Source organism: Protopterus annectens, chromosome 2.part1 (genome assembly GCF_019279795.1).
Source record: "Protopterus annectens isolate FY-2018-M chromosome 2.part1, PAN1.0, whole genome shotgun sequence".
NCBI lineage: Eukaryota > Metazoa > Chordata > Ceratodontiformes > Protopteridae > Protopterus > Protopterus annectens.
The window spans coordinates 813,866,185-813,893,476 of record NC_056729.1 but is presented as its reverse complement, the minus strand read 5'-3'; the positions used below and the strand labels follow the sequence as shown (position 1 = coordinate 813,893,476).

Genomic DNA, 27,292 nt, shown 5'->3' with positions numbered 1-27,292 from the left:
GTTGAGTTGGACCCATTATTATTAGCATTGCTGAAGGTGGGATGCTTTACATCTGGGGTGATAGTATGGACTTTTGGGTACTGATAACCAATGAGAAACTGGTTTTCATACAAGATGAGTAAATAAGTGGCCAGCAGAATGGGTAGTAAAGAAGAGTATAGCATTATGAGAGGAGGAGTATAGTAGTTATGATCTGTTGTTTGTATGGCACAACAGCAGAAGATCTGATGTGTGTGTGTGTGTTTGGCTATATACATATTTTCCTTTCTTTATTTGTTGAAGAGTTGCACAACTTGTTATAGAAGAAAAGTTAGAATCCTCTTTACCACTGCATATTACATGGAAAGGCCGTACCACGCAAATTTCATTATAGCTGCTTATTTTCAGGACACATGACACTTTGAACATACTTTCACTCTTAAAACATGTCAAGTTCAACATACAACACAGCTGAGATAAGTTCCTTGCCTCCCAATCCCATAATAAAATACATGAGAAAAATAGTCTTACCTGACTTTCCTGTGTTCCCATCTTGCCCATTAATTCCTTTGTCACCTTTGTCACCTTTATCTCCTTTTGGGCCAGGGGGACCTATAATTTATTCAGAATATACAAAGATAACCTTTAAGTATGGATTCATTTTAATCAAAACAAAATAATGTTAGTGCAGCAGTTATGAATATACACAGTCACAAAAAGCATCCACACTTCCTTCCAGTTTGAAACATACATTTTAGAAACACTTTTGAAGTTTTTTTTATTTTATTTTTAACAGCGTAACTGTAAGAAGTTAGTCAAGCTGGCTCTATTATAAGTACATGCTGTAGAATGCATGGCATAATTAGGCCTCCCTCTTGTAACTGAATAAAATTAGTTCATCTCCCTCCTATTATGCAGTTTAATTTGATAACTTTTACTTTTCGTAAATATGTGTATACCACAAACGATTTTGAAGTTTTTTTTATTTTATTTTTAACAGCGTAACTGTAAGAAGTTAGTCAAGCTGGCTCTATTATAAGTACATGCTGTAGAATGCATGGCATAATTAGGCCTCCCTCTTGTAACTGAATAAAATTAGTTCATCTCCCTCCTATTATGCAGTTTAATTTGATAACTTTTACTTTTCGTAAATATGTGTATACCACAAATGATTTTTTGATTTTTTGCGGAACACATCTAGAATACTTTTATACATTTTAAAACAGTGATCTGATATTTAATCTCATTGTTGTGTTGAAGCATATTCCAATAAATGATGCAGCGAAGAGCAGACTTTTACTGTTTTTATCCCTTGCTGTGAAAGCCCAGAGTTTGTATACTTATAGTATTTAAAATATGAGCCTTTTCCCCCTACACATGTGGTTACATGGAGGTTGGCCCCCTGCAAAACATTGGTGTCCTTGTGCAATTTTGGAAATGTGCCAAAGTCATAGTGCATAGCTCTGTGAAGTTCAGAAAATGGTGTTACAATGAGGTAAGGACATTTCTTTTATTTCCACAGTTGTGCAATCTAGATGTTAGTATAATTAGATGTGCAGACGTGATGGTCCAGTTTCTTTCATATCTCTTGGTGCTTTTGAGGGATCTTCATGGTACTTATATGTGCATTTGCTATAGTGTCATAGATTCACTCTAATATTACAGTGATAAACTTAGATAAGCATGCCTAACAAGAGCTTCTGCCCTACCTAACTGTAGAACATGGTGTATCTACCTGCCTTTGCAAATTCTGCACATATAATATACCTTTATGATGTCTTGTCTACAAATGCATGCTTAATCATATTAACCTTCTCTCTGGACTTTTACTCAACACTCCTTTTCTTAGCATACTGTGCATTCCCTCCCGCTTTACCCAAGTTTCCCTCATCTCTTTTTTTTCCCTTATGATTTCGATGTTATTTATTATTTACTTAACAATCCCATTCAGAGTTGATATTGTCTCCACATTGTAGCAATATTAATGTTTATCCCATCACACAATGAGACAATCAGCATGAAACACGTCTCTTCCAAAACCAGTTCCCTTTTCTTCTGCCCAAATAGACATATTATGCACAAAAAAATTATAGAATGCCTATAACATTTTTCTCATATATTTCCCATTCCTTCTTAACTTTCTTTCTGACCTCTCTCTGACCTTTGCCACTTCAAAACATGACCACATTATCTGCTTCTTCTATCCCAACTATTTAATACTTACTGTCTTCTTGCTTATTCCATTTAGATGGCACTGGCACCTGTGTATTATTATGATTTGTTTATATCATGGCACCTGTGTATTATTATGATTTGTTTATGTCATGGCACCCATGTATTATTATGATTTGTTTATATCATGGCACCTATGTATTATTATGATTTGTTTATATCATGGCATCTATGTATTATTATGATTTGTTTATCTCATGGCACCTATGTATTATTATGATTTGTTTATATCAAATACTATTGCAGTTAACTTTGTTTATCTACATCTCTTATGTTATTTAAGCAATAAACCATGATTGGCTGTTGGTAATGTTGGATTTACTCATGGTTGGTGTGGTTTAATCATGAAGGCAAAACCTAAGTGATTAAACAAAGCCAGCTATGGGTAAATCCAGGAGTGGGTTATTGCTATTATAGAATGACATTATTTAAGACACAAATTGCTTGCCTTTCTTAAATAATTAATTTGTATAATGGTGCTGTAGTGTTCCTCTGCATTGTTTCCCTATTCATCCCCATTTTTTGATGTACTATGCATGCCTATGGAACTTATAGTGCTGTTCAACTGAAGCAATGGAGAAAAAAGAATCTCTGATTTTTTTTTTTCGTAGTGTGAGGCAAGAATGTGGGCATTCTCAAAAAATCCAGACAGTTCAGAGGTATGACAGTCTGCCAAGACAGCATAGAAATACAAGAAAAATCAGGTACATTTAAGTTTTGTTAGTTTTACAGAACATACCTGATTTTTCTTTTATTTTGTCTGCACTTGGTAGCATATATCAATAGAAAAATATGGCCACTCAGTGGCTAGTCTTTTTTCTATAGGCATATGCTTGATTAACAATGGGCACTCTAGTTGGGCTGACCAATCAGCATACATGTTTTTTAATACTAATGAAAAGTCATAGTACAATTATTGATACCTTTGTTTTCTTCTGCCATGCTTGCTCATATTTCCATTCCGACTTAAAACAAAAGCTCTCTTCATTGAAAACTTGTACTATATATAGACATGTACAACTTTAACTTTTATTGTAGTGCTATGGTTGGTATATTGCACATTAATACAAGCACATTTCCTTCTCTAATATCAACTTCTGTAGACTGCTTTGATTTCCTTTTGTATGTTCAGTTTATACACATTGGTTGTTGTACTTTTATTAATTCATTGCATGTGTATTGTTTCTATATTTATTTCTGAATTTTCAGTTAATATGTGTTGATTTTGTATTTTTTTTATGTTGTATATTTCTGGGACTTTTCTTTCTGTACCTCCACTAAAAGGGGTATAAGTCATCCTAGTCAGACTTTCCCTGTAAACAAAAGCAAATAAAACAAATACATACCTGCATAAATGCATACATACATAGCTAAGTATATAAACAAACAAATGAATAAATACTGACTCATGGGCTCTTCTATAGTTTTCACCATACCTCATTCTATTTCATGTAAACTAAAGGTTGCCCTCTACTGAGCATCCATTTTCTTTTAATTTCATCATAGCTTGTTCCTGTATGTTGTCTATTTAGTTATTCTTATTTTTTCTCTTCTAATTACTTTATACTTCTTAGTAACAACATCTCCCAAAAAGATCATTTATCAGCCTTTTTATCTTTCTCCTTAACTTTAGTATAGCTATGTAAGTAAATACATTCCCAAGATTTCTTACACACCAGCCTAATTGTACTGTCTGTCTTTTAAAAAACTCTTGAGTTGCCCATCTTCAAGTCTTTTAACTGTCATAGTGGTTTCCTTATTCATAAACCCCTGTCATCTTGAACATTCACATTACTATATGGTTACACTTTTTCATTTTTCACTGGCTCCCATATTTTAGGATTTAAGGCCTCACTGTATCATAGTCACTATACATTCAACACACCTCCTATTAACACAAACATATGTCCGTCTTCCCTGCAATTACTTGCTCAAAATCAAATTCAAGTTTGAGCATGGGAAGCAGTCCACAACAACTGCAAGGTGCTTGAATCCCTCGCTTCTAGACAGTGGTTTTCAAACACTTGGGACTTGACGGCCTGCAGTGAACCCATTTACTGACTTTTAACCTCAAGGTCTGATCCAAAAAATATATTCTGTAAAAGGCCAATGAGTAACATCTGAGACTAAAAAATCAGAGCACTGAGAAACTACTGATTTTAATGCAAATAGCAATCTTGCTAAAATTTCCAACAGAAACAAAATACAACTCTACAGTCACTAAACTATAACATGATAGTAGCATTAAAATACTTGTGTTATAATGTAGCTATGTCTGAGATTTTTATTTACCTTTGTTCACTATATTTTCTGAAGAAAAAAATGCTTACATTTAAATATGAGTGATGTTTATTGAGTGCGGTATTCCAAAATAATTTATGTTCGGGATAACCTCATGCCCATTTTCCAAAAATCGGCTGAAGTTTTCATCAAGCTGTGCATATAAATGAGGAATTTTGGAGGGCCACACCCCATTCTAAATGAAAATTAAGTTTGCATTTGTATCATACTTCGAATGGCATTCCAAACATTTAAACTGATATTGAATACCAATGCAAACTTTCTAACTGATGGTGTGGCCCATTCAAATGCTTACTGTTCTATGTTGTGCTGTACCTGTTGGTAATGCTTGAATTACATAGTGAAAAAGGCAACAGCTTGCAGTTACCAGTACCAGAATACAGGTGGTGCTGTATAAGTTGTAGTAAAGTAGACAGCTGGCTTAGGTCCATGAGTGTCCACAGATTTCCATGATTCATCCCCTCCAGACTCATTAGAAACTGCTTTAAGTTTAAAATCTAGGCTGTACTCCATTAGCACAACCCCACAGCATTCCCCTCCTAGAATCCTAGAATTTTTCCAAATTTGAATTATGATATAACAGACTTTTTTCCTGGCATGCACATGTTACCATATCTGACATACACATAGTGCTATGCAGACATCTAAAACAGACTTTGGTGGCTTTGCAGCATGGGTTTTGGAGTTTGTCTTGCTCCAAGAAAGAGATAATGAGATTCACTTACATAGAATCTTTTTGATTCACATTGCCTCATTTTGATGTAACACCAATTCCTGTCAGTTTAGCACTAAAGTAACTTCACAGAGTCTTAAGTGTACTGTTTTCAGGTATGGCGTCATAATTGGGGATGGGGCTACAGTATCAGTTTAAGAGGAGTGTTGAAAGATGGTGGGGGGACATAGCAAAAGCACTGATGTAGTGTCAGGGTAATGAATCCCATGAAAAATATGCAGTAAAGGTGTAATTTGCATATATCCCATGTCGCCTCTAATACGAAAGGTTTAAGGAAAAACACAGTGGAATGTCTAGCTTTGCTAGATTTTACTTTTTGTGTTTTTTAACCAATTGTTTTTTTTTTTTTTTTTTTGTGTGTGACCTTTTTACTCATTGTTTTAGTTTGTTAGTTGGGATATTTTGCAGTCACCCTAGGGTTTATGGATATCAGTTGGGTACGACAACCCTATATTTTCAGATCTTAACCAAGCATTCTATTTATGATACCCTAAAAGGTAAAAACATGAATGCCCACAGCTAGTGGGGTTTGGTTTTATTTGCCTGAATTTGTCCATAAATAGACTTAAAAGAAAAAGTCATTGGCATTCAGAATTGCTATTTAGCTGAAACACCTGATATCATTAAAGAGTAATTTGCATATATTCCATCTCACCTATAATACAAGACATTTAAGGGGTCATACTGTGGAAAGTCTAGCTTTGCTATATTTTTCTTTTTGTGTGTTTTAACAGATTGTTTTTTCTGTGTGACATCTTTATTCATTGTTTTAGTTTCCATTGATTCTAAGGAAAGGAAATGTAAGTTTTGTAAGTACAAACAGGTTTCTGGTACCTGTGCAATATTGGGACCATATTGTAAGAAGAAAAGAAATTTAAGAGTTGAGTTAAACTGTTGGAGGTGGTGGGCTTTTCCTTTAATTCATCTCCATTTCAAACCAATGACTGGCATTGATATATGTCTGTTACTCTTTTAATTAGTTTAAATTGAGCTAGTAAAAGGGAAAAATATCGACAACATAATTGTCTTAAAGTTATCATAAATTTGAATTACATTTGCATTTATTTTTTTTCACATACTTTATTTCTTAGTATTGTGTTTCAGAGCATGAGTAATATATGAGTATTTTTTTACTTAGAGTGGGTTTCGTGTGAAATTATTAATTAGTTTGCACTGTATTTCTAAATTGCTGAAAACTATATTTGTCCATTTCTGATCCAGAAACAATATGTGCCTGACATTCAGATTTCCAAAAAAAAAAAAAAAATCTGCTTGATTCTGTAATACAAAACTCATCAGCAGTAGGGTAAGTAAAAAAAATCTTCTGCTGAAATGCAGTGACTTTGGTCAGTTAAAAAAGATAGCTACAGTGCTTTTGATCATTTGATATCAGAACAAAAGTAATAACAAATTCCATTTAAGTAAGGATAACCCAGTAGTAATGTGCAGTGAAGTAACTATTCCAGAGTAATTCAGATTGTAGATGGACTCTAAGGAAGTCAAACTGAGGATCTCAAAATGAACTTGTTAATAGTCCAAAACCTTCATTCTGTGTGCTAAATGGTCAGTTGAGTATAGATGTGAGATAACCCCCCGGATTTACTAATCTTCCATGCAGGACTAATCTAGTCCTGCACGGAAGCGGCAGTTGAAGAGGAGGATGGCAGCGCACCATGCATATTAATGAAGGCGCGCCGCCTGAACTCCAAATGCTACACGGAGTGTGGACGAGTGCAGGGGGTGTGTCTGAGAGCAGAGCTCACAGAATAAACATGCCCCTGCAAAGTAGAACAGAAGAATGTGTAAATAAATGAACAAGACAGCTCACAAGTGTCAGCATATCCCCACCAACAGTCCCTGTGTGCTCAACAGCATCAGTACAGTCAAATAAAACAAAGAATCCCTAATACTGATGTGTTATAAAACCCTGAGTACAGCTAACCGTAGGTGCATGGATTTGCCCCTCGCCTAGCTATGGTTAAAGCAGCCGAAAAGGCTGAAGAGGATAACAAGGAATATATATGCAAATGAAGCAGCACAGCAACAGTGGAGTGGTTAGAACATCCACCTAATGAACAGGCATTCCCTGATCGAGTCCCACAGCAGCACAAATCATTTTCCACAGGAAATCTGTATATGAACATAATTTTACATCATTTTGCCATATAACCTACAGAATAACAATAAAATGTGAACTGGAGTACTGCATGAAATGAACATATGAAGTGTTAGTGTCATAATGAATAAGGCACATGTACGCAGGTTTAAGCACAAATAAGCAGCGGTAAGCATGTCCAGGTGCGCTTGCGCAGGGGTAAGCATTGCCCACACAGAGTAAGCAAAGTAGAAGCTAATGAGTGTAAGAAACTATACCCAGAGGTTAGCTGTGCTTACCATCGCACAAACCTGCGCAAAGCCCCTTGCAACCACTGTAAAGTGCCTTAATCACTGCAGATCCAACAGCCCAAGTTCCCCCCAGCAACAAAATAAACTGCCTCAGCAAGGCTCAGACCCAGGACCCTGTACACTATAGTCACAGTAGTTAACCACTAAGCCATCATAGCAATAGATAAGCGAGATTAAGGCCATACATCCCATATACCCACATGGATTATATATATATATATATATATATATATATATATATATATATATATATATATATATATATATATATATATATATATATATATGTGTGTGTGTGTGTGTGTGTGTGTACGTAGATATACACAGATATACAGCTATGATAGGAAACAGCACACAACAAAGACATTTGTTCACAGGCTATGCCAATGAAAGTGAGGGGCCCAAGCAGGAAACATGTAACACTTAGCATGAGACCCCCCCCCCCAGCCAGACAGAGAAAACATACACACAAACCTACAAACAATGTAAATAGTCCACTGCTTCCCAGACCACAGGTAGGATACAACCGGGGGGGGGGTACAGAGTGCACCTGTGAAATCTAATCTTGGAACACAGACAAAAGCGGACGCCCCAAAAATTGACATAAAACCAAAGGAAGCCGATGCGCCAACCATTTTGTCTGGGGTGTGTACATACCTGGAATATAAGTGTGGGAAGACCTGATGAACCATGGGTTGAGACAACATATGACATGGGTCCAATGAAGTGGAGAGTGGGCAGAGTGTAGTAGTGTATTCAGAACCGACCTGCACCCAGAGTAAGGATGGGTGCTGTAGAGATGGTGCGGGTGGGGGAACTATGGGTAGCTAGTTATGGGTCTAGGTGTGCAGGTGTTGGCTGATGTAGTCTATATGGACAGCCCCAAAGATGTGAGCAAAAGTGTTCATTGGGCAGAGGCATCACCCAATGAGCAGCCACACCCGCTACGAGTCCCACTGCAGCAAAGTCTAATCTACATGGCAAGGAACGGAATAACCAGATGTAGATGTATATATGTAGAGGAATGTGTGTGTATATCTACCCATAGCTAGATAGAGATATACCTCTCCCTCTCTGTAGTACAAATGTATAAATACAGAGACAGAATACATATACCTACCCACATATAGATATATACATATGCAGACACCCATACACCCATATGTTGTTAGATATATATAGACAGCAATATATAAATATATACATGTATGCATACATATACAGATATATCTGTATATAGTAATGTATATATATATATATATATATATATATATATATATATATATATATATATATATATATGTGTGTGTGTGTGTGTGTGTGTGTGTGTGTGTGTGTGTGTGTGTGTGTGTGTGTGTGTGTGTGTGTGTGTGTGTGTGTCTGTAAATATACACATGTAAATACCTAGGATAAGATACAGCAGTCATGAATTACATATGTTCACAGGCCGTGCAAATGAGGGTGAGGGGTCCAATCAACAAACGTGTAACACGTAGCATCAACCATCCCCACCTAGACAGGTGAAACATACAAACGTGCGATACAAGTAAACACACCACTGCTTCCCAGACCACAGGCAGGATACTACCAGTGGGAGAGACCTGTCAAGTCTAATATTGAAACAAAGACATCAATGTCCCTTTTGGGACACCCTAAAATTACTGATCATCAGAGTCAGTCCCTGTAATGATTCATCTAACCAGGCTGCAAATGTACACGGACCAGTAGGTTGTGCAAGCCTGATGACCCATGAGTTGACACAACGTATGACATGGGTCCAGACAAGTAGAGAATGGGCAGTGTGTAGCGGTGTGGTTAGACCCCACCTGCACCCACAATAAGGATGAGTGCTGTAGAGGAGGGGCAGGTGGGAGAACTATGGGTATGCAATTATAGGCCTAGGCATGCAGGTGTTGGTTGGCGCAGTTGTATTAGGACCGCCCTGGGGATATAAGTAATATTGCAGAGTGGTCAGAGCTTTCACCCATACCTCTCAACCCCTATGAGAAAAATCACTGGGCAGAGCCTAAATCGTTGGGGGAACAAATAGGGACAGAAAGCACATGTTCCACGTACAACCTTAGAAAGTTAATAGAATAATAGGTTATGCATAAGCATGACTCGGCTGAAGGATGTACGGTCCAAAACCTGATTACTTGTCTTTATTTAATGGTGTCAGTTCCCAGGTATTTGCCAGACAGGTGCAGATTGCAAGAGGAACACACCAATAGTATGAAGCAACCTTTGGACAGGCCGTGGATTCTGTACAGTCGACAGGCATGCTTATGACTAATGGCAGCCATTCCCGATATGGGTCCCACAGCAGCATAGGCCAGTTTACATGGCTATGTACGGTACAGCCATATGTGTTGCTGCATAACCCACTACACAACACATACGAATACAAGATCGCAACACCCCACTGTAGGCATGCAAGCCAATGTAATAGGCATCATAAGGTATTATTTTAGTCCTCACCCCCACCCAGGGGTGTGAGTGTCTGACGCAAACACCAAATGCAGTGCATATGCACAGCTGTTGTCGTAGACAACATGGCCAGCTGTGGACCTTCCCTGCAGCCATCATACACATCCCTGGATAATCCCCCTGTTAACACCCCCCTTTGTGCTCCATGCACACCACGTACCTATCAGCCCCTGTTCCATTTCTATTAATGTCTATGGGTAAATGTAGGTGACACCCTCTTCCTCCACTATATTGCCAGTATCTGGAACCCCAACCCACATGTAGTATCACAGCTGCCCCACATGTCACATGTAACTAACACATGAAGGAACACCACAAGCACACCTGGAGCAGCACAGGATCACCACCTTGCAACTCCCCCACTCTATACCAGTACATCAACTAGTGATACTGACATCTCTTGTCCTGTCTTGCATACAAATCCCAACATCCAACATATCTTCCCTATTGTCCCGCATCCAATTATACCTATGGGCTACTATACAGTTACAATGTCATCCCCACTACCTACCTGCCTACTCCCTAGCTATTTGCCTCTACTGCACCACAGAGGTATGGAATAACTACACCTACCCTGAATACCTGCATGTAACCTACTCAGACCTGTGAAAAAGGAATCCTGCCTCACCTTAAACCGACCTTTGTCAACAGTCATACCTGACATGTAAACCTGACCTAAGCATGGTTAATGCCGACAGTTCAACATAAACTAAGCATGGATAATGGGAGATGTAGCTATGTTATATCTGTTACCCTCTATGAATGTGAACACCCCAGTATTAATTGGGGTACGTAGCTGGGATCAATGTAGACCTCTACATCCCAGGCCACCACTGACAATGGCCAAGTATACAGTTCTACTGTCCCGGTTGACAGATGTGAAGAAAATGCTCAACATTGCGCGTGTGTATGCAGGAGCAAGTGGGTGTAAGCCTGTTTGGCCACTGGTATGCGAGTACCACACTGGTGAAACAAAGTAGAGGCAAGACACTGCAAACAGAGGTTAGTACTGCTGTGCTTCATGCAAACAAGCACAATGTCCGCCTACAAATGTTCTACAGTGCCTTAGTCACCCTGTAGCCAACAGCTGTTGTTGTGGCCATTAACAAAATAATCTGCACTGCCAGGTTGCAAACCCCCGACCCTGCACACTGTAGTTGACGTGAGTTCCAGTAAGCCATGGCAGATACACATTCAGCTGCTGTGATCACAAACACATCATCCTGCACAGGCATCCAACAGTATAGGAAATGTATATAATTATGTAGATGTATGTGTGTGTGTATGTACAGATATAATATATATATATATATATATATATATATATATATATATATATATATATATATATATATATATATATATATATATATATATATATATATATATGCATATATATATATATTTATATATATATATATATATATATATATATATATATATATATATATATATATATATATATACATACATATATGGGTCTACCTGATAACACCGACATGCCAAAACACCAACAACGAAATAACCGACATGACAAAACCGAAAGAAACCAAAAGTTCAAAAACATGAAATTTCACATGTCCGACAAACCACAATCTCGACAATCAATGAAACAAATACCCTTCCTGAAAAACACACTCACAACACAAGCACACCAAAAACCTTACAGACCTACAATAAACCTTACATACACAACCATCTATGCACTAACCTTAACCCAAACCCTAACCCTAAGGTCCGTCACTATCGCACACTTACCTTACCCGCACCCTAACCCTAATGCACTTACTCCGCCCCTAACCCTCAAGTCCGTCACTATCGCACACTTACATTACCCGCGCCCTAATCCTAACTCACTTAAGCCGCCCCTAAACCTAAAGTCCGTCACTATCGCACACTTACCTGACCCGCATCCTACCCTAATGTCCATCACTATCACACAGTTACCTTACCCACACCCTGACCCTAACGTCCGTCCCTATCTCACCCTTACCTTAACATGTCAGTGTTCTCAGCATCGGCATTCTCAACTGTCTGTCTTCTCCGTTGTCAATCTTCTGGTGTTGGTGTTCTCGTCGTCGGCATTTAGAACTTTTGGCATATATATATATATATGAAAAATGAACGCTGTGACAAAAAGAATGAGAAGGAAAAGAACAGCAACACCTTTATTATCTCGTGCTGTCATCTTATGTCATATCAAGCTGGGCAGGGGTGAGAAAATCATTGCTTCTCAGACCACAGGCAAGATACTACCAGTGGGAGTAACATTGTCCATCTGCTAAGTGTACCTTTCAAACAATTACAGGGTAGTCCCTGGTGGGACTACCCAAAAATTGCAGGCTGTTTGGACTTCCAACCAGTACACAAGCCAGGGCAGGTATGTTCAAGGACTAAAAGGTTTGGAGAGCCTGATGATACATGGGTGGAGACAACATAAGTGTAGGGTCCCTAGCACTGGGGAGAGGGCAATGTGTGGAGGTGTGTTATGGCTGGGATAGCAACTGGAGAATGGATGGTTTGTGCATATGTGGAAATCAGGTGGGGTGGAGGAACCATGGGTATGAAATATGGATCCAGGCGTGTCAGGGTTGGATGGCCAGGCTCTAATTGTACCGCCTTGTGGAGGTCAGCGAGTTTATTATACATGTATATGCATACAAACATACATACATCTATATGTAGAAGTACATTCCCTGTACCACATTAATTCCTTTTTAATACATAAAGAACATGAAAGTGCCCCTACAAACCTCCACAGTAGATAGAATAATAGGTTGTGCATAATCATACATGTAATAGGTTCATAGGTAGGTACTAGGCTATCTGTCGAAGGGCATTTATAAGCCTAGGCAAGGTGTGTCGGCTCATGCCACCCCATTGATAAATTTACTGGGCCTCTGTCAAGCAGAGCTATTGATTTGTTCCCAGTATGTCCCAATCTTTGACCCCCCGCCCCCAATTATATTAGGCTTTGGCTAGACTTCTTACATTAAGAGGTCACGAGGTATGATTTTTGTGTATGTTTAGTTGTGTTGTTTGGCCTCTAAGGCTCAAGTCATGACTGAATGGAGTCCTGACTCATTAGAACAGTCAGCATACTTGGTTAACAGATGATAAATAAACATTTATTCTTAATCCAGACAGAAAAGATGGTGACCCCCTTCTCTGCACTGTGGCTTATATATCCCACTCAATTCCATGCCAAATGCATGGCCTTTGTAACAGTGCAGGCCTTACTTAGACAGTCATGAAATGGTTGTCATCTATATCTATATATATATATATTTATGTCTTTGCGACATTTCCATGATTCTGCTGGGATTAAAACATCCAAGACAAAATAAGCTGTTGTTTTGTTTCCGTTGTATATTACAGTACTATAGTATTAGAGTTACAAGAAGATAGAGGGAATGGACTACTCTGCAATAATTCAGACTTGTGTATTCAGTTTCGAAGTTGTTGCTGTTCTCAAAAGAATAAAATGTGAGGACTTTCCCATTATGAAATATTTGAATCATTCCTGTGATTTGCCGGCTACGTGAACGCCAATCACTAAACTGGTCCTATTTGTAATATAATGTTGCCAAACTCGTACATCACTGGTTTACATGTATAATGTGTGCATTATCAAGTAGTCTTATTTATCAATTTATTTTAGTGTCTTGTTGACTGGAGTAACGAAGTAATGAAGTATAGAGTCTAACCTTGAAATACAGACATGTGTGCCCCAGGTAGGACAACCAAAACATTGGGAATAGTGTCCTGTGGACTAAAAAGTTGGAATGTCTGATGATACTTGGATTGAGTCCACCCATGGGATGGGTCCAGAGGAATAGGGAGTGGCCAATATGTAGTGGTGTGGATACACCGTGTTTCCAACTGGAAAAGGGATGACTGATGTGTCAGTGACGTGTTGGGAGGGTGTTTGGGGAACTAGGATCCATGGGTATATGGGTATATATTCAAATGAAGCAGCACAGCAATAGTGTAGTGGTTAGATCACCCACCTAACGAACAGGCATTCCCGGTTCGAGTCTCACTGTAGCACATATAATTTTCCATGTGAAAGCTGCATATGAATATATTTGTACATCTTTTTGCTGTAAAACCTACATAATAACATTTAAATGTGAACTGGAATACTGCATGAAATGCACATGTGAAGTGTCAGTGTCATAATGTATTTAGGCAGTAGTAAGCAAGTTTAAGCACAATTAAGCAGTAGTAAGTGTGTTTAAATGTGTTTGAATGGGGTTAAGCACTGCTAAAGTCTGGTTACCGTTTCTTATACTCCGTTATCTGCTGAATTCCTGTGTAGGCATTGCTTAGCTCCGTGCAAATTCTTGCAACCTTGCTTACAACTGCTTAAGAGTGCCTCAACCAATCTGTAGCCAACGTCCCTTATTCTGCTCAGCAACAAAATAAACTGCCTTTCCAAGACTTGAACCCAAGACTCTGCACTCTATACACAAAGTGATTTACTACTAAACCATGGCAGATATACATAACCTGAAGTTTTCACAAACATACCCTGAAGCACAATCAGTCAACAGTACAGGTAATGTAATATTATGAGACTATATAACCTGCTAATGCAAGATGTCTGGCCAAAGTCTGCCACACTGTGGGTACAAATAGGGATATATGTCAACTAATGCTCTGTTTCACCAAATTCTTGCTAGATACACAGTTATATGTATCAGAACACATTTGTAGAAGGAGATGAAGTCTGAAACACAAAAGTGCTGCCACTAGTTACTGACTTCAATACTGCGATCACCCATGACAATTGCCAAGTGAATGAGGAGCAGGCTACAATATGAGATGGACATGCATGGACATATGGGACAATATATATGGAAATGTATACAGATAGACAGCTATATGTAGATATATACATTAATGTATGACTCACAAATAATCATAAACAGCATTTGTATATGGATACATACATATGTTCATATGTAGATATATATATATATATATATATATATATATATATATATATATATATATATATATATAGATATAGATATATGGGTCTGCTTCATAAGATCGACAGACCGTTTGATCGACATTCATTTCGTCGACAGCTCATTTGGTTGACAACCAGTATTCAAGGCAAAAACCTGTGATTGGCCCCCCTCCCCAATATTGTGCAACCTTGGAGTTGACATATATAGTTATGGGCGTGTGGGGGGCACAGCCCCTACATTGGAGGGTGTGGGGGCAAAGCCCCCACCTATTTTCATTTAAAATGTGTAGTTTCTGTTGCATTTTCATGTTTTAAATGGAAATAGGAATGGAAATGGAATAGGTGGGGGGCTGTGCCCCCCCACACCCCCTAACTATATATATCAACTCCAGGGTCGCAAAACATTGGGGAGGGGGGCAAATCCCTGTTAAGTGCCTTCAATACTGGTTGTCGACCAAATGAGCTGTCGACCAAATGAATGTCGATCAAATGGTCTGTCGATCTTATGAAGTAGACCCATATATATATATATATATATATATATATATATATATATATATATATATATATATATATATATATATATATATATATAGATACACAGATGTATATATCTATAGATACATATATATAGATATATAGCCATATGAGATATATATATAGGTACATACACATATACATACACTAAAGGCATCAGTAGCCATACATATGTAGATGTAGTGTGGAAGTACTGGGTGCAAAGTATATCCCTCAGCCACAAGCCCCTCAGCTGGCACCTGTGAAACGTGTAGTGTGGCAACCATTCCCAGAAATGAGAATACTGACATTAAACATATACCCAGCCACAAGTCAAAGGACATGACATGACACACAGGTATGCATACATAAATAACCTGTATTCCTGTACTATACAATAATGTATGCCAGTACTGACACCACATAAGGTTGAAAATATGTAATCAGTCATGAATGCAAGGCCCACACTAAACAGTAGATGAAAGCAATGTGTATATATACCATACTATGCTGTCTAGGCCAAGGCCTGCAAGTAGTACAACAGTAGGAACAGGATTTGCCTTCAGGATATGTAACAATCAACACTTAGATGTAGTTCAGCAGACTCCAATTACACCCTGTAGTCAAGCCCTAGGTGGAAATGTAGCACTTGTGTTAATGTCACAGTATCATGTACATATCATTGCTTAAACTAACACCTCACTATCACACTGAATGACCCTCATCTTAACAGTTATATCACTGGAAAGGCGCCATAGCCTAGGTTAATGGCATAGAACACCCACCCCCATAAAAGGCTGTACAAGGGCAAGAAACACTGTGTGCCACAAACTTACCTCAGGAATGTACAAGGGCACAAATGTGTTCACCAGCTGTTGCCCCCACATATATCAACATGACCCAATGGTTGGTGTGGGAGACCATGACATGACTGGGATGATAGCAGTAATGCTAGTGGTAAATAATAATAATAATAATAGGCCATTACCTAACAACCCTTCCTGTATCACAGCAGGACAAAGACTGGCATAAATGTAGAGGACAGAGGCAGGAACATAGGGACATATTTGCATTATTGCTGTTACACACCCTAGAAATTGCTGGTGTTACAGGAGTTGTTGCAGCATAGGTTCATAGGTTCATAGGTTCATAGGTTGGTACTAGGCTATCAGCCCTAGGGCCTATACAAGCCTAGCCATAACAATCCCCTGGCTATTTCTTCCCACATTATTTACTTTCCTGGACCCCTGTCTAGCAGGGCGACTGACGTGATCCCTGGGGTGAATTTCCTTTCTCCCATCCAAATGTCAAGGTTCCTCTTGAAGAGGTCCAAAGAGGCACTCTGCTTGACATGTATGGGCAATCTATTCCAGAGTCTGGGGAGTCTCTGGGTCAGGAACCTATCCCTCCAGCATGTTTTGTTTATTGTGATGACAAGGTTTAGATCCCTGGAGCGTGTAGCTCTGAGGGATTGGGATTTCTTTAAGTGTAGCATGTCCAACAGCTCTGGGTTTGACATGGCCTTGTATGTTAAGCAGAGATCGCCTCTGAGTAGGCGATATGCGACAGAGTATAGCTGGAGTTTTTAAGGCGGTCAGCGTAGGGCATCTGCTTTAGGCCTGTGATTCTTTTAGTGAGGTATTTCTGAGGCCTTTCCAGTTGTTGCAGATGTCTTGAGAGGTACATACCAAATGGGGCATTGTATTCTATAATGGGTCTAATGAGGGATGAGTACAGTGGGACAATGACCTCCTTTTTTCTGGATGAAAAGCCCTTCGTGATGAGGTGTGCCACATAGAAGGATTTCCTGACTGTTGTGGCGATGTGGTTATCGAAGGTGAGACCACTGTCCACCTGTGTCCCTAAGTCTCTTATCACACTTTCTGTGTTTAGTGTACTTCCACCTATATGGTAATTCATGGATACATGTTTTTCCCAAAGGGATAACAATACATTTCTTGGCATTGAGCTTGAGCCCATGGCTCTGGAACCAAGCATCTGTTTCTGTAAGGCCCTTTTGTAGAGTATCCACATCATTTGGAGATTCAATAATGGCTCCCAGTTTGCAGTCATCTGCAAACTTTGTTAGCCAGAGTCCCTTAGTGTTGACCTGTACTTCAGAGAAGTAGATGCCAAACAAGAGCGGCCCCAGGACTGAACCCTGAGGTACTCCACTTGTCACTTGTCTGGAGCTGGATTTGGAGTCGGCTACTTTTACAGTGTGGGTTCTATCAGTAAGCCATTTAGCAACCCATTGGGTGACATAGGGATTAATACCCAACTTAGTAAGTTTATCTATGATTCCAGAGTGGGGGATGGTGTCAAAGGCCTTGGCAAGGTCTAGATAGGCTGTGTGGACCACCTTACCCTTGTCCATGGCTCTGGAGACTGATTCAAAGAAGTCAATCAGGTTCAGGAGACAAGATCGGCCCTTCACAAACCCAAACTGGGTGGGGCCCAGTGTTTGAAGGTTGCCAATGTCTTTGTTTATAAGTTCCATGATAATACGCTCCATGGCCTTGCAGATAAGGCTTGTCAGACTGATGGGACGGTAGTTTCCGGGATCCAAGGTGGATCCCCTTGTGGATTGGGATAACTGTAGCTCTGCCACTCAGTGGGCACGAAACCTGAGGTGAGGCTATGATTAAACATGACACTTAGGTGAGGTGCCAGTTCATATTGTAGTTCATGTAGTACACAGCCCGGGATGTCATCTGGTCCCATGGATGTTGTATTCTTGGCTTTAGAGAGTGCGTTTTGTACCTGTGTGGCCGTTATTACTGGAATTTGGCAATCTTCCGGTATTGAGATGGGCCATTTAGGGGGTGAGTGGGGGGTGAAGTTGGCACTGAATCGATCTGCCAGGATATTGGCAATATCCTTTGGATCAGTATATTTATTGCCATTCTGTTTTAGCTCAGAGCAGATCTGAGCATTGCTATTTAGATTCTTGACATAGTTATAGAATGCTTTGTCGTTGTCTTTGGAATCTTTGGCAATTTTATTTTCATAACTAGCTTTGGAGGATTTTATGAGGCATCTCAGTTTCTTACTGAGGCTAGTAAGGGAGTTTTTTGCTTCCTGGGATTTTCCTCTTTTCTGCAAAAGTTTCTTCCTTTTGTTGTAAAGTTTGTTTATGGCAGGGGACCACCAGATTGGCTTCCTTTTTTTGGATGAGAGCATTTTGGTTCTATTTGGGATGGCACGATTCATGCATGAGTGGATGTGCTCGTACAGTGCCTTAGTGTAGGATTCAGCAGTTGAACGTTCAGTTCCCATCTGCATGGGTGTCATGAAGTTTGTCACTTCTGACTTGAGTAGAATGAAGTTGGCTTTGGAGAAGTTTTTTATGGTGGTTTCTTTACTGGGGGGTGGGGGTGGGATGTGGATGTTAAGGGTGATTAGCTTATGGTCAGACCTGACTAACGAGGGGGTGACCACAGGTATGGAGCATTGATTTGCCATGTTGGTAATCACCAGGTCTAGGATATTGGAGCCCCTGGTGGGACTATGGATTAGTTGATCCAGGGCGTTGGAATTTATGAATTCCAAGAACCGTTAAGCAAAGGTGTTGGGACATGAGTAGTTTTCCCAGTTAATGGCAGGGTAGTTAAAATCACCCAGTATTAGGGTGTTTGGTTCTATCTTAATATTTTCCAGTATGTTTAAAAAGGTGTAGTGAGAATCTTGGGGTATGGTGGGGGATCTGTAGCAAGCTACAATTTGGATTGCAGTCTTACCTAGTGTTAGTTGCACTTGGAGAATTTCAGACACATTGTGTTGGCCAACTAGCCTGGTGGTGTGAATATCCTTGGTGAATATTGACACTTCTCCACCTTTAGTGTTTCGGTCCTGGTTTGGTGGCCGAAAAGTGTGGTAAGAGTTGTAGCCTGGTATTGCAGGAGTGCTCTCTGGAGCCTTGAACCAAGTCTCAGTTACTGCACAGATATCGATGTTCTCCATTTTTAGGAGTGCCTCGAGAGAGTGCATTTTGAGGTTTAGACTTCTAGCATTGAGTTGCATTACCTTCAGATTTTGCATGCTTGTACCTGTTACGGTGGTGGTTTTGTCCTTTGAAGTTTGCCTAAAAAAGGCACTATAGGGGTGGCAAGAGCCTTAGCCAGTAACCTGAATCCCAGGGGCGACAGGTGCAGACCATCTCTGGCAAAGCATCGTGGTCTGTCAATCATGTCATCCCAGGCAGACAGATACTGGATCCCCTTTGAATGACACCATAAGCTTAGCCAATTGTTGAAGTCAATCATTTTATCCTTATATTGTGGTATCATTCTGGGTGAAGGCAGGATGCTACTCAGAGCTAGGGTCATACCTGCCTGGGCCACATGATCCGAGAGCTCTTCCATGTCTCTTTTCATGTAGTCCAGGGAGGTATACTCATATGCAGGGATACAACATTAAAATATGAATGGATGTGGCTATGTACTGATAGCACTCAACAGACAGAATGCCACAGATATATGTGGGACAATACCTGTGTGGTGCACAGACAAAACCTAAGTGCCAATCACCCTGGTATCATATGGCTAGGCCCACAGTTGAGAGATATGCAGACAGACAACATTCCATGAAATAGTACCATGTACACAGAAACCCTGCAAGAATAGCAAGATACATTGTACACAACAACACTACTCATGCTGTCTGTAGGTCTGGAACCTTACCCAAATGTGGATATGGCCTGTGTCTGCAGGTTCTGCTGTAAGAGGTATTGCTACCTGCTGTCTGTAACACTGATGTCCACACATAGGAAGGGTGTCTTCCATAATGTAAAGGTGAAGGGACAACGCCCACAGAAGGCTGCAATTTATAGTACAGCGTTGCCATGACAGTGGTTATCTGAAGTACTACACAGCAGGCTGCATGCAATTAGCAACTGGTGGACAATGACTGGTACAGAGGCCACCACCTGATCATGTGCAATACCAACAAAAGCATGCTGCAATCTATTCAAACCAACTCAATTACTCTACTGGAGAGACTGAGAGAGAGAGAGAGAGAGAGAGAGAGAGAGAGAAGAAAAAAAATACATCAAGAATGTTCTCAAAGCTCAGGGTTGTGTTAAACAGGTATGTGAAATAGATATGCATTTACTTGCATGTAATATATGGCATAGAATAATAGGATGTATACTGTGCAAGGATGTATATGTGCCATCAGTACATGTTCCTGTAATGCTGTTGTGCTCAACAACTGCACTGGACAGTAGTATTAGTCCCTGTGGGCAGTGGGACATACCTGTCACATGTGCAGACCAGCAGTGAATGGCAAGGATGTGACCCATGATATCTGTGTTCTGTAAATTACTGTGGCCAATGGCTGGAGGGGGTATTAATACCGCCAGGATAGACACGTGTGACAGACCACACCACCAGCAGGACAGTCATGTTAGAGTATAGCATAGCATGCCCACACTGCCATAGCAGTATAATATGCTTATCTAAAGTATGTCACCATATATACCCCTATAATGTTAGTCTGTGTTCACATGTGACACCTGTTTGTGTTGTGACAAGGCAGAACATTTCAGCTGTGAGGGTACATGAGTGTGGTTCAGATGTTCATACGCACCCCACATATAGATACACATATGTGTGATACATATTCACAGCTGTGTATGTGCACAGAACCTCAGACAGTTAGACATATATATAGGTATATAAACAACACAAAATGATATTTACACATATATGCACACATGTATATATACATATATATATATATATATATATATATATATATATATATGTGTGTGTGTGTATACAGACAGATATGTGTGTGTGTGTCTGTGTGTATGTCGACATATATATATATATATATATATATATATATATATATATATATATATATATATATATATATACATATATAGCTATATATCTAGATACATATATAGCTATATATCTAGACATATGTAGTAATATGGTCTTCCAACTCTTCCATTCTTACTGCTATATAAACCCTGTGTCTTATAAAGGTTCTGCTTGTATTGCTCAGGCTCTGGATTGCATTGCATAAGTGGAAATTCCTTAAGATTCCAAGAGCAGGATAAGTTATTTCTTACACTTATTTCACTGAACTGCACTTCTGAAATGCTTATAATTGTGCTATACAGTTGATCTACTACATTTTGCACTGTTATAAAGCTTTTTTATTGTTCCACTGCATTTATGTACTGTTTTATACTGTTTTAACATTATAGGTTCATAGGTTCATAGGTTTATACTAGGCTATCTGCCCTAAGGCATTTATAAGCCTAGCCCAAATTTTTGTGGCTTACGCCACCCCTTATATGAAAAAATACTGTACCCATTAGTTTGTTGTGCCTCTGTCCAGCAGTGACACAGAGATGATTCCCGGGATAAACCTACGATCTCCCATCCACAGGTCAAGATTTCTCTTGAACAGAGCCAGCGAGGTGCTCTGCCTCACATGGATCGGGATTTTATTCCACAGCATAGGGAGTCTCTGAGTGATAAATCTATCCCTCCAGCATGTCCTATTTATATCCGTGCTAAGGTTTAAGTCACTTGCTCTAGTGGTTTTGGTGGATTTGGATTTTTGAGGTGGAGCATGTCCATTAATTCCGGGTTGGACATGGCCTTGTATGTCAGGCACATGTCACCTCTGAGCAGATGGTATGCAACTGAATAGAGCTGGAGTTTCTTCAATCTGGCAGCATATGACAGATTTTGGAGTCCCTTTATCCTTTTGGTGAGGAACTTTTGGGGTCTCTCCAATTGCTGCAGATGTCGGGTGAGATACATCCCGAATGGGGCATTGTACTCGATCATTGGTCTGATAAGTGAAGAGTACAGGGGAACAATGACCTCACTAGATCTGGATGTGAATCCCTTCATGATCAGGTGGGCAATGTAGAAGTACTTTCTAACCACTTTAGCAACGTGAGTGTCAAAAGAAAGGCCACTGTCAACCTGGGTCCCCAGGTCACTGATAACCTCTTCTGTGCTTAGTGGATTGCCACCTATATGGTAGCTTGGGGTTACTTTGTTTTTCCCGAAGGGTATGACTATACATTTTTTGGCGTTTAACTTCAGGCCATGGCTCTGGCACCAGCTATCTGTTTCCGTGAGTCCCTTCTGAAGGATATCCGTGTCCGATGCACTTTCCACTATGGCGCCCAGTTTGCAGTCGTCTGCAAACTTTGTCAGCCAAAGTCCTCCCATGTTGGCCTGTACTTCTGAGAAGTAGATGCTGAACAATAGGGGTCCAAGGACCGAGCCCTGTGGGACACCACTTGTGACCGGCTTGGAGTCTGACTTAGCGCCAGCAACTCTAACCCTGTGGGTTCTGTCCTTAAGCCAGTTTGCAACCCATCTTGTGACATATGGGTTTACATTTAAGCTGGTAAGGTTTTCTACAATACCAGAGTGGGGTATTGTGTTGAAGGCCTTTGCAAGGTCAAGGTAGGCTGTATGGAATGCCTTTACCACATCAATGGCCTTGGTGACTGTTTCGAAGAAGTCGACCAAGTTCAAAAGGCATGATCTGCCCTTGACGAAGCCAAACTGGGTCGGGTCCAATGTCTGCAAGTCCCCCATATCTTTGTTTATGAGCTCCATTATGATCCTCTCCATAGCTTTGCAGACTAGACTTGTTAAGCTTATGGGGCGGTAATTACCAGAGTCCATAGAGGCACCGCCTTTGTGGAGTGGGACCACAGTTGCCGTATGCCACTCCTTGGGCACGTATCCTGTGGTAAGGCTGAGATTAATCAGCTGCCTTATGTGCGGGTTTAATTACTCATTTAGCTCGTGTAGCACACAGCCAGGGACACCATCCGGTCCCATTGATGCTGTGTTTTTAGCTTTAGAGAGAGCAGCTTTCACCTGCGCATTTGAGATGTCTGGGAGGCTACACTCTGCTGGGATCGTTATCTCTCCTTTAGGGGGGGAGAGGGGGGTGAAGTTTGCACTGAACCTGTCTGCCAGTATGTTGGCAATGTCTGTGGGTTCAGTGATTTTTGTATCATTTTGGACTAATTCTGAGCATATCTGGGAGTTTCCACCCAGGTTCCTAACATAGCTGAAAAAGACCTTATGATTGTCCTTTGAATCCATGGCAATTTTTCCTCTCAAAATTGGCCTTAGTTGATTTTATGAGTGCTCGTATTTTTTTACTAATAATGATCAGGGGTGACTTCCCTTTTATGGATTTTGTTCTATCATGTAATAGCTTTCTCCTCTTATTGTAAAGTTTGTTAATGGCTGAGGTCCACCAGACTGGACGTTTGCCCTTTGTGGAAAGTGTCTTGGTTTTATTTGGGATTGCCTGATCCATGCAGTCCTGGAGGTGTTCATAGAAGGCATTTGTAAGGGCTTCCGCAGCTTTGGTTGTGGTTTCCACTGGCTCAGGGGCCTTGAAGGATACCACACCAGTCTTGAGTAGTGTGAAGTTTGTTTTAGAGAAGTTCTTCACTGTGGTCTTTTTTGATTGGGGTGGGGGCGGGATGTGGATTTCCAGTGAGATTAGTTTATGATCAGATCTCACCAATGAGGGATATACTTCTGGTGTGGAGCATTTTGTCCCCATGTTTGTGATAATGAGATCTAGTATATTTTCTCCTCTCATGGGAACAGTGACTAGCTGTTCCATGGCATTTGAATTTATGAACTCCAGGAACCGTTGGGCTAGAAAGTTAGGGCTTGAGTAATGGTCCCAGTCTATATTCGGGTAGTTGAAGTCACCCAATATGATGGTGTTTGGAGATATATTTATACCCTCCAGTGTCTTCAGGAAGGCTGTGTGGGGTTCCTGAGTATGAGAGGGTGGCCTTTAGCATGCTACAATTTGTAGAGCAGTTTTGCCTATGGTTAGTTGCACCTGGATGGTTGCCGAAGCTTCGTGCGTTGCCACCAACCTGGAGGTGTGGGTATCCTTTATGAATATGGATACACCCCCACCTTTTGTGGTGTGGTCCGGGTTTTGGGGTGGAGCATGATATGAGGTAAAACCTAATAGTGCCGGGGTGCTCTCAGGAGCCTTGAACCAGGTTTCAGTTACAGCACAGACATCGATGTTCTCCATACTGAGAAGGGCCTCGAGTGCGTGCATTTTGAGATTTTGACTTCTGGCATTGAGCAGCATTACCCTCAGTTTCTTCCCATTTTTGTTTTCTAGGGTGGTAGGTTTAGAATTTGAGCCTTGCCTAAAAAAGGCACTATGGGGGTGTCAAGAGCCTTAGCCAATATCCGGAATCCCAGGGGTGACAGGTGCAAGCCGTCCCTTGCGAAGCAGCGTGGCTTGTCAAGCATGTCATCCCAGGCAGACAGACACTGGATCCCCTTTGAATAACACCAGACATTAAGCCAATTGTTAAAGCTGATCATCTTGTCTCTATATTGTGGCATCATTCTTGGTGAAGGAAGGATACTGCTCAGGGTCAGGGTCATACCTGCCTGGGCTACATAATCAGAGAGCTCCTCTATGTCTCTTTTCATGTAGTCCAGGGAGGTACGTCTCAGGTCGTTCACACCAGCATGGACAATGACTGTGTCATATTTGTACTTGCCGTGGAGTGACCAGAGTGCTTGAGTTATGTGACGGATTCTAGTGCCCGATAGGCAGCTTACTGTGACCCTCTCCTTGTTCAGCCTGGTGAGTGGGACATCAGTGTGTCTAACTATGGAGTCACCTATGGCAAGTATGTTTGGTGTTGTATTTGGCCTTAAGGGCTGTGACTGCTTTGCACACTGCTTTTGTGGTTTATGTGTTGCTTGTGGGGTGTCTTGAGGTAGCAGTTGTTTGGGTGTCTGCTTTGGAGGCCTCTGCTGTTTAGGTAAATTTTTACTCAGAGCCTCCGAGTACGTCTTTGTGTGTTTATGTGTTTGATTCAGTGGTGCGGTAGCATTATGTGAGGCTGGTTTTGTGGTGTGTGTAGTTGCCTTCTCCTCCTGTCTGGTCTTGCCAGTCCTGAGTTGAGAGAGCTCAGCCTCCAGTTTGGCTAAATAGCTGCATCTCTCGCAAGTATTTGTGTTATTTGGGAGGAGGAGAGGGTTGTCTGTGTACATGAGGCAGTTATAACATTGCCTCAAGATTCCCAGATTCACCAGCTGGACCGGAGAGGAGATTGACAACTGACCTTTGGACATGCTAGAATAATATTGGGAATTCCTTAATAATTGGAAACAAGGGCCAGTGGGGAGTGAGGGTGTAGTGCTTTTAAGTTTTAGTGCTGACTTATATAATTCTTTAGTGAGCAAGTGCCAGGTAACTTGAGTGCAATGTGTTACAAGTAACTAAATGCAAAAACGACAAACAGTAACTTTCTTTCAAGTGAAACAAGGAACTAGTACAGTAAGCAATGCAGATATCACTAGTGATCCACAGAAGCGCTGAGAAGCCGCGTATTAGGTGGAATTTGCTTCCAGGGAAATAACAAGCAAACAAACAACAAGCATATAAACAAAGCTAGATTCAGCAGGCCTGGATCTAGTCTATGCTAGAGCAAACAAGGTGTACCAATTTCAGTAAGATACAGTTCAAATATTCAGGCACTATAAACCTTTAACCAGAAATTCCCAGCTCAGAAGGGCAGAGTCCAGCCTCTTCTCCCACAAGAGTGCAGACCACAAACCTTCTTAATGTAAAATAACTGGCCTGAAGCCCAAGTGCCTAAACCAGAACTAATACCCTTGGACACTGGGCTCTCAGTCAGCAGTTCCCAACTTAGAAGGATGAAAGCTACCTGTCCTGCCACCACAGTGCTTGCCACAAACCTTCCTTTCATAATGAGAGTTGTATTTTCTGTTTGTGAGTGCTCAATCCGAGCTTTTCTGTGCATTTTTGATTGTCTGTTTACAGTTAAAAGCATTCTCGAGTCTACTCCTTGATCTGTTTAAACCTTTCATTTAGTGGCTACAGCTAGGAACTGTAATTTTTGCTATCCACCCTCCCTAGTGTTGTGTGTTCTTATACTTGGTGGCGTTGCAGTTGCCCGCCCATACTGTATATTTGATCTGTGACACTCCTCCCAGTCTAGTGTCACTAGTTCACTCAATCTAATAGAGAACATTTGTGAAGGCCAACCCACTCAGATTAACGTTGAATTAACATCTGTTCCAGCTTTCTCCATTTCTACTTTACTGGAAAAAAAAATTCTAAGCTTACTTCCCCCCTTTCCTGTGGCAGGTCTTGTCCAGATACGGATTTGCTGTGTCCAGGACGGTTTTTGAGCTCCTAAGCCCCCCCCCTCCACACTTAACTGGGGTTAAACTATTCCTGGCAACGTAAAGTCTGTTCTTCACAATTTCCCTTGCAACTAGCCAGCTTTTTAGTTTTAGCACTCATCTGTTTCTTTGAGCTCAGCACTTGTTCAGAACTCATTGTAAGCACTAAATAAGTTACAAATTATTACAGCACTCAACTTTCCTCACTTGTCTAGAGGAAAACAGTTTTTAGTACTTAATAAATAAGCACTTATTCAGGCATGTCTAATGGTCAGCTCCCGGTGTTTTCTCCTGTCTACCTGATGAATCTGGGCATCTTGGGACAATGCAGCAATTGCCTCATGTACACAGACAACCCTCTCCTCCTACCACCCAACAATACGACCTGTGAGAGATGCACTTATATAGCCAAACTGGAAGCAAAGCTCTCTTCACCAAAGACTGGCCTAGACA

At 40.6% G+C, this 27,292-nt stretch overlaps 1 protein-coding gene across 1 annotated transcript in view; it reads right to left on the bottom strand.

Annotated features, from left to right (window-relative positions):
• The window catches only part of MSR1 (macrophage scavenger receptor 1), a 522,563-nt gene that overhangs the window by 235,220 nt on the left and 260,051 nt on the right, over positions 1-27,292 (bottom strand). Inside the window, exon 5 of the mRNA XM_044062502.1 lies at positions 511-591. Within this exon, the coding sequence (XP_043918437.1) occupies positions 511-591 (81 nt within the window). The remainder of the gene's footprint in view (positions 1-510; positions 592-27,292) is intronic.